We start from the raw sequence: 9,503 nt of genomic DNA, 5'->3' as shown, positions 1-9,503 counted from the left end.
TTGCAGCCTGTCTGTGCTGTAACTCAAAACACAAAAGTATCGCAGTATTTTTCACTTCCAGCTTTCCTCCCACAGCAACTGCTTCAACTGATAGAAACTGTGATCATATACTACCACTGCTCGGGATCAAAGGAAAGGGAAAAAACACAAATTTAATACAAAATACAACTTCACATTTTGCAGTATTTTACTTATCCAATTCACTGTGGAAGTTAAGTCCAGTAAAATGATCTCTTTTTTTGTTTGAAATGTGACTCTGAAGTTTTTGTTTGGGTTATCATGAGTAAAACCATTTCTTTAAAATAAATTACTTTGTTAATTTCCTGAACTAATACTCAGTCTGATGTAACTTCACAGAAAATTTCACTATTTTAGTTGCACAGCAGGTTATTAAATCAAATTATATCAGTGTGATTATAAATGTATTCACTACAGGCTTGAGAATACAGTACATAAAACAAAATAATAAGAGATCTTGCAACAAACTTGAAACGTTTATATTTTTAATTAACAAGACAAAAAGAGGCGACAAAGTTTTCCTAAAAATTGCATAATCCAACACACTTCACCTTAAAGGAAGGAGGTGTCTTTCTATTGACACTTATTGCAAATGTTTACATCAACTCCTCCATAATTTTAAAAAAGAAAACATGAAAGTTAAGTGAGTCAGAAGAAAGTATATGGAGTGAGGGATGCACTTCAGCTAACGTCCACCATTTTTAAATTAAAGCAAATACAGAGTCTTGGTGGATGGAGCAAGGTGGTAGGCTTGGTGGAGAAATCTTTATTCACTTTTCATTAACGCAAATTTGGTTCATATCCATTCTTTGAAATGAAATGGTACTCAGAGTAAGAACCCTAAATTTTTTTTTGGTCTGCATTGTCTGTGGGTTAAAACTATATTAAAAATAAAGCTCTTAAAAAACCGTATGATAAGTTAATCTGTTTTATATTTACAACAAACTGCAAAAACGATTGAAAGCAAACAGCTCCACAGGATTTGGAGAACTTTGAATTAAATTGCAAAATAAAGTGTGTTTTTTCCTCCACAGAATAAATACTGTATACAATTGCAATTTCTTGTAAATACAATGGATTCCAGTTAATTGGGCCATCAGTTAATCAGGGCAGCTGCTTACTTGGGGCGACTCTGAAAGAACAAAAACGAATCGAGAAAATTGCTGGGATCCACTTTGTTTATTTGGAACACTATACTGCTTAATTGAGACAGGGGACTGTAGCTGATGTTTTTAAACTAGTGTCAGTTGGGTACATTTTTGTGGCCATTAGATACCACAGCATTGTTTGAACGAAAAGTTTTTAAATAGCGCCATTTACATCTGTAAAAACATGAAAAAGCAGTGACTTTTGACACTGATAGTTGGTGAGAAATAAGCAGTAAGACAATTCAGAACTGCTTTGCTCACTGCAGTTTCAAGCATTCAGGCTTGGAGATACCAGAAATAGCCAGGAGTGAAAACAGAACGATTTCACTACTTCAACAAGTTAGGAGAATTTGAATGTACTGACAATCATCTTGAATGTTACAATGAAAATGAAGATTTGGAGGATGTAACTGTTGAATGCATTGTATGAAGGCAGTCCATTATCTGCACCAGATGTCTGGGCTGATTTTGTTCCAATACAGTCAATCAAAAGAACACAGCAACTTACACTGGATGAATTCCTCTATCGATAACAATCAGGACTACAGGTTTATAGTGCTGTAGTAGGATTGTTAGTGTTCTAATTTGTTCTGTATTTCCATTTAAATACAAAATTTGTTACTAGTTTGTCTTTCTCTATATGTTTTTAACTATTCCCATGAAACTTTGGCTAATTGGGGCAGCCACCTAATTGGACAAAATGCACTTGTCCCGATGTGTCTCAATTAACTGGAATCCACTGTATAGGATAGGGACTAAAAGTTGGAGTGCAGTAATGAAAGAGCCCAGAGACAATCCAAATTAACCAAAATATTGGAAATGCAAAGAAAATTAATAACTGCACTTAGTTGGTGAACATTTTTATTTATTTTTACAGTTTGCTGAATTGAGAAAAAAACTATTTATGCTCAAGAGAATCTGCAAACATCTGTCCCAGAGAAAATAGTTTTGATATCAGCCTATGCAGACCTGCAAAAACAATGATTCTATATCTGAATCATTTTACAAAGATACTGTCTACAAATCTATTGCTTACAAAGCATAGTTTGGTCGCTTCGGAGGTGGTGGTGGCATTAGCTCAGAGTCCATATCCAGTGATCTCTTCCGTGATTCTCTTTCGGCCATTTGATTTCTTTCAATGAATTCGAAGAGGAATTCCTTCGTAACTGGATTAGTGATACTATTGCAGACAGCTGGTAAAAGATGGGAATCAGACATTTAGTATGATGCCAGTACTGCTTCACATACATAAACATGAATGAGATGAAATACCTGTATCTATTTAATTTCTATTTAGCTTCAGAAATTAGGCCTACATTATCCTTATACCTATGTTAGCCTCATGTTTTGAGTATGTTCTGAATACTTTAAAAATATATAATCATTTTAGTCTCATTGTTAATCACAGAAAAATGAAAATGGATACTTTCATAAACAGAGAGGTAAAACAGATCCTGAATTGTTGTTGAACACAACAAACACCAGCCACATCTCAAGTTGAACCTCTGCCTTTCAACAGCATATACTGTAATCCAATTCCAAATATTTATGTTGAACACAAATTTGTAAAGTCAATCTAGAAGGGCAGTGTATTATTACTTAGGTTCACTTGAATATGATAATAGGTGTTTGGTCGATGGGGCCTGATTAGTTTATGGCTGCAAAAGGCTGGTACAGGTGTCCCCCGCTTTTCGAATGTTCGCTTTACAAAACCTCACTGTTATGAAAAAAGGCAGCGCGCAAAAAAAGCAGCACGCAAAAAAAGGCAGCGTGTGCCCCAAGCAGCCGCTCTCCCCCGGATTCGGAACGGCATTCTAGCCGGCATTGCTTAAACATGTGCCTGTGAGCAGCCGTTTGCAAGATGAGTTCTAAGGTATTGGAAAAGCCTAAAAGAGCTCGTAAGGGTGTTACACTTAGTGTAAAATTAGACATAATTAAGTGTTTCGATCGTGGTGAACGAAGTAAGGACAAAGTGAGTTTGGCTTGTGGAAGCTAATGAAGATGATGTTGAAGAGGTTTTGGCATCCCATGACCGAGAACTGATAGATGAAGAGTTGATGCAATTGGAAGAGGAAAGGATAACAATCGAAACCGAATGCAGTAGCGAAAGTGAAATCGTCCAGGAGCTGAACGTAGGCAACTGCGTGAGATTTTTGCTGCAATGATAAAGTACGACTTTAATTTTGAAAGGGTACATCGGTTTAGGGCATATTTGCAGGATGGTTTGAGTCCTTACAAAGAACTGTATGATAGAAAAATGTGCGAGGCTAAGCAGTCAAGCAAGCCTTCCACATCAGACACAGCAGACGACGAACCTCGACCTTCGACATCGAGGCAGGCAGACATAGAAGAAGATGACCTGTCTGCCCTGATCGACGATGAGATGACACCCCAGTGTCCCACCACTCCAACCCTCAGGCCCCAGACAGATACCGATTTGCGGAGAATGCAGTGGTAGCTGGAACGCACTCAGCACATCTTTAAGAAAAAAAGCTGAAATAAACAAGCTAATTAATTAGGTGCCACTCAGCACGTATATGTCGGCCCAGATCAGAGGCGATTGCCCATTGCGTCGCCTCTGATCTGGGCCGACATTTACGTGCCGGGCGGCACCTAATTAATTAGCTTGTTTATTTCAGCTTTTTTCTTAAAGCCGTCCTGGCTACCGTCGTACCCCTGCATGCTTTGCGGATCGGTATCAGTTCACTGCCCGGAGGGTGGGAACTACTGCAACACCCCAGACTCCGACAACTCAGCCTAACACACCATTATCAGTGTACTCTGCGCTGTCTTCCCGATTCCCGTGATACTACACTGTACATAACATTATTTCTACTTTATATCGGCTATGTATTTTTACGTGTTATATGGTATGATTTGGCAGCTTCATAGCTTAAAGGTTACTGGAGAGAGTGTTTTTGCCAAGAGCGCTTGCGTGAGTTGTCGCTATGGAGAACAGTGCGCAATGATTGGCTGTGTATTTATCATATTTATATAGGCTGTGTATTTATCATATCATTCCTGCTTTTACTAAATGTTACTGTTATTTTAGGTTTTATGTATTGTTTGGCATGATTTGGTAGGTTATTTTTGGGTCTGCAAACGCTCACATCATTTTCCCATATAAATTAATGGTAATTGCTTCTTCGCTTTACGACATTCCGACTTACGAACCATTTCATAGGAACGCTCTACCTTCAGATGGTGGGGGAAACCTGTATTTGAGAAAATTGGCTCTTTCATCCAGATTTCAATTAAAAAGTTCCTGGGTTAATAGGCCTTTGTTTTACTAACACACTAAGATCCTACATAAAAAATTCACTTTAAAACAGGTTTAAAATAAAACACAAAACATTTTTTGATACATTCCTCCCTGGATGCTACAATTTGTGAGACTTCTATGCTGGCTCAGCTCTATTGCTGAAAGATCTTAGTTTATGATCTGCCTTTTGACAGAATAATTTCAAGTTGGTATTATTCTTCCATTGGTCAAATAAACAGCATTTTCACAGACACAGGCCTGATTCATCTGCTGTTCAATCCTCTTCATCTTTTTTCTAGCTGTTTGTGGGTTTTATCTACATAATAAAATGGAATGTCTGGCTCTAGGCCACCCAAGTTCCTATTTTATTCCCTCTTTACATGGAACTGTGCAATAATTTTATTGCATATTCAGCAGTTTATCTTCAATTTATCCAACAGTTTGTAAAACAAACCTGGCTTCATTGCAATACAGACTATATGCATTAATTTGATGAAAAAAAATCACACAAAATAAATTTTGCAACGTCATGCAAGACCATCACTGGGACATAACTGCAGCTTTATACCTAATAAAACAAGTATTCTAGCCAACAATAAGTTACTAAGTTATACACAGTTATATTTCAGCGTCATTGAAGGGAATATTATCACTATTACCTGACAATAAACAGATAATACAATTTTTTAAAAGGGGGTTCATTTTAGTGGTTGAAGATTCCAATTTTATCTCTTACTTGGCTAAGATTAAAAGCCTGAAGATTTACAGGTAACACTGTATCCCTTTAAACAGTCCTCTGTTTTTCTCCCCCAGCTATTCGTTAAAAAAATGTAATAGTGTTATGGAGTTGTAAAGAGGAGAAACAGGCCCTTCAGTCTACTACACTGATGCATTATTAATACATAATCTGCATTAGTCAGCAAGCTCAGTTTAGGTGCCTCTGGAAACATCTGTATTTAACATAAAAGTTTTATGACAAATGTAAACACATGATGAAAGTGAGAGAGAGACTGATGACCTTTGACAAAGCCGTAATGAGTTAAGTTATTTTAACAATCCCAACAAGGGTGAAAGACGTGGGGGAAAAAAATCAGTGACGAGGATTATATTCAATATAAAGAATGTCTTGGTTAGAGGACAATAATCAGTCAAAAAATAGTTTATGATCAGGGAAGATCCATGTACCATGGATTTGGGAAGTCAGGGAACCTCAGGGTTTCCCTGATGACACCATCTGTGCAAGCGCACCCAACTGCAGGTACTGATACACCAGGTGAAGGAAATAGAACTGAGGTGAATGTGCTCAGGATGATCTGGAATTCTGAGAACATCACAGATGAGATTTTTATTGGGCAAGTAACACCAAAGGTAGAAGCATCAGATACATGGGTGACCACCTGAAAGAGCAAAAGGAATACGCATACTGTGCAGGGTTCTCCTGTGGCTAAATAGGTTTATCTCTTTTGATAATGTTCTTTTTAGCAGCAACAGACAGACCTCTGGTACTGCGACTGGCTCTGAGGCTTGAGGGAAAGGGTGCAGTCAGACAGGGTGATAGTGATAGGAAACTTGATAGTTAGGAGGACAAGTGAGAGGTTCTTTGGCCACTGAAGAAATGCCAGGATGGTGTGTTACTTTCCAGAGCCAAGGCCAAGGATGTCTCTGAGCGGCTGCAGAAGATTCTGGAATGGAAATCAAACAGCCAGAGGGCGTTGTACATGTTACAATGAATAACATACAAGGCATGAGGTATTTGCAGTGCCATTTGCTAGTGAGGCCAGAAATAGACAGATAGATCAGATGAATTTCTGGCTGAGGGATTGGTGCAGGGGGCAGAGATTCAGATTCTTAGATAATTGGATCTCTTCTGGGGTGGAAGCAACAGGTTGCACTTGAACCAGAAAGGACCAATATCCCTTGCAGTGAAATTTGCTAAAGCTACACAGCAGGATAACAACTAGATTCACAGAGGGTGAAACTCTGAGCAGGAGCAAGCCTTGGAATAAAGCAACAGCTAGTAAGAACAAGTTTAGTTATTAGGATAGCCATGGGCATAGTAAAAGGAGGTAAAGGAATACTCAGTTAAACTGCATTTATTTCAATGCATGGGGATTAACACTGCACAAAGGAGATGAATTTAAAGCATGGATTGGCTTTGTGAGTTGGCTGTTACAAACATCACAAAAAGATGGCTGAGAGGAGCGCAGGGAATATCAAAGTTAAAGAAAATCCAGGACGTTCTATAGATGTATTATAGGGGTGGCTGGGGAGAGGGCAGGCTCCCTTAGGGATCAGCAAGGCCATCTATGCCTTGAGCCAAAGGAGACGAGTGGGATTTATAACAAATATTTCTCCTTGTGCTTATTGAGATATGTTGGAGAACGATGAAATTGGAATTGATTTATTATTGTCACATGTACTGAAGTAGAGTGAAAAGCTTGTCTTGCATACTGTTCATACAGATCAAATCTTTACATTGCACTGAGGTAGCATAAGGTAAAACAAGAACAGAATTCGGAATAGAGGATAACATCATTTGTAATTCTTAGAAATACAGAATTTATATTTAAACAAATAGAATTACAACAAAAGTAATGAGTAGATCTGGAGCTAGTAGCTTACAATGAGTCACCACACCTTGGTTCCATCTTGGAAGGTACTTGTAGCCTTACCGCATATAATGGCGGATTAATCCCCAGGGCCTGATAAAGTCCATCCTTGGACTTTGTGGGAGACTAGAGAAGAAGTTTCAAAGGCCCTTGAAGAGGTATTTGCTTCAATGTTAGCCACTGGTGAAGTTCCTGAAGACCAGAAGGTGGCTAATATTGTTTCGTTGTTTAAAAAGGGTAGCAAGAACAAGCCACGGAACTACAGTTAAGTGAGCCTGACATCTGACAGGCAAGATCTACCTGGATAGACAGAGTCATATTTAGAGGAATCAGCTTTGGGTGTGAGAAGTTTTGTATTATGAAACTTTTAAGAATTCTTTGAAGAGGTAATCAAAAGGGTAGGTAAGGGTGGGACAGTGCACATTGTCTATCTGAACTTCAGCAAGGCCTTCAACAAGTCTCACATAGCAAAGTGATCATGAAGGTTAGTTCCCATGAACCCAGGAAGAGCTAATTAGGTAGATTCAAAATTAGCTCAGACATAGGAAGCAGAGGGTGATGGTAAGACGTTGATCAGAATGGAGACTGGTAACCAGTGGTGTACCACGGGGGTCAGTTTGGGAACCCTTATTATTTATACCAGTGACCACTTATTTATTAATTGATTGAAATACAGCGTGGAATTAGACGCCCAGTAACCACCAATTTAACCCTAGGCTAACCATGGGACAATTTATAATGACCAATTAACCTGCTGGTATGTCTTTGGCCCATAGGAGGAAACCAGAGCACCTGGAGAAAAACCACACATTCCATGAAGAGAACATACAGACTCCTTACAGATGACATAGGAATTGAACTCCGATGTCCCATGCTGTAATATCATTATACTATATACATTACCGTGGCATCCATTATTTGGCATACCTGCACACCTGCTCATTTATGCAACCAATCATGTGGCAGCAACTTAATGCACTAAAGCATGCAGACATGGTCATGGATTCAGCTGTTGCTCAGACCAAATATCAGTATGGAGAAGAAATGTGACCTAAGTGACCTTGACTGTGGAATGATTGCTGGTGAGAGACAAGTTGGTTTGAGTATCCCAGAAGCTTTTAATCTCCTGGAATTTTCATGAACAACAATCTCTAAAGTTTACAGGGAATGATATGAGAGACCAAAAGCATCCAGTGAGCAGCAGTTCTGTGGGCAAAAATGCCTTATTAATGAGAGAGGTCAGAGAAGAATGGCCAGACAGGTTCAAGCTGTCACTCAAATATCTACGTGTTACAACAATGATGTGCAGAAGAGCATCTCTGAGTGCACAACATGATGCACCTTGAAGTGGAAGACCACAAACATATAGAAATACACTTAGTGGCCAGTTTATTAGATATCTCCTGTACCTAATAACATGGCCACTAAGTGTATATGAATGCTTTGGATTTGAATGCACAAGGCTTGATTAGCAAGTTTGATTAAGAGTGGTGATTTGTAGCCAGGTGTCCTCAGCAGGCATGTGGAAACTGATTTCAGATTATATTGCTGGGAAGCAGAATGTGATGAGAAATAAAAGGCAGTTGTAGGTAGAAATCTAGGGGACACCAGAAGAACGGTACAGACACAAGGAGCCTCTGTACATAGCACAGGTGAGTGAAGCAGCAATAAACTAGATGGTGGTGAAAAGATGTGCAAAAGATGAATTACAGAGTCAGAGACATGCAGCACAGAAGCAGGCCTTTCAGCCCATCTAGTCCATGCCAAAACCATTTAAATTGCCTATTCTCATCAACCTGCGCCAGGGCCATAGCCCCCCATATCCCTATTGTCGAAGTACCTATCCACACTTCCCTTAAACATTACCTATAGCACAGTCACATAAAATGATAATTTTGATAAGAACCCTTATAGGACTGTGTCAAGAAACAACAAGCCTGTTGAGTAATTCACATAGAGTTCTGGGAAACAAAGGCAAAATGTCAAAGGCATTTATGCACAAGGACTCTGAAAGGAAAGCTAGAAAAGATACAGGTGGATGGACAGAGGAATAAGAATAGTTTTTCTGATGAAAGGGTGATGTTGAAAGATACGAATCATTATCAATATATGCTAACTATGAACTCAGGAAAGGAAGCTGAGTGATAACTAGTTTTGTGGAAAAGGAGTCAAGAGGAACGAATGATGGGTCTTGTAGACAAGGTGTTTTTGAGACAGCATTGAGGGGAAGGGAGTGGGTTTAGATAGGAGAGAAACCACAGAAGGAGCAGATGGAACTACATCTAAGATTAAATTTATGAGTTTACTAGCTTGGTAGTATCATAGAAAGGAAGCAACAGAATGTATCATTGAAACATTTTTCATTTTAGCTAACTAGCAAAATTATCAACAATGGCATTGTTTTTTTTAACAATGGCAATTTGTACTGAATGAGTGGCAGTTTGTATCTATGGCTACAATGAAGAA

General features: G+C 38.8%; 1 protein-coding gene across 2 annotated transcripts in view; it reads right to left on the bottom strand.

Annotated features, from left to right (window-relative positions):
* Positions 1–486: 486 nt before the first annotated feature.
* rngtt (RNA guanylyltransferase and 5'-phosphatase) overlaps positions 487–9,503 on the bottom strand; it is a 384,142-nt gene continuing 375,125 nt past the window's right edge. For both annotated transcript variants that reach the window (XM_072249966.1, XM_072249979.1), the window contains one exon: positions 487–2,359. In XM_072249966.1, coding sequence (XP_072106067.1) covers positions 2,199–2,359 — 161 coding nt within the window. In that variant the 3' untranslated portion in view covers positions 487–2,198. The remainder of the gene's footprint in view (positions 2,360–9,503) is intronic.

The sequence above is a fragment of the Mobula birostris genome, chromosome 2 (assembly GCF_030028105.1).
Source record: "Mobula birostris isolate sMobBir1 chromosome 2, sMobBir1.hap1, whole genome shotgun sequence".
In the NCBI taxonomy this organism is placed as follows: domain Eukaryota; kingdom Metazoa; phylum Chordata; class Chondrichthyes; order Myliobatiformes; family Myliobatidae; genus Mobula; species Mobula birostris.
The sequence above is the reverse complement of the archived record's forward strand: the minus strand, read 5'-3'. Positions and strand labels throughout refer to the sequence as shown.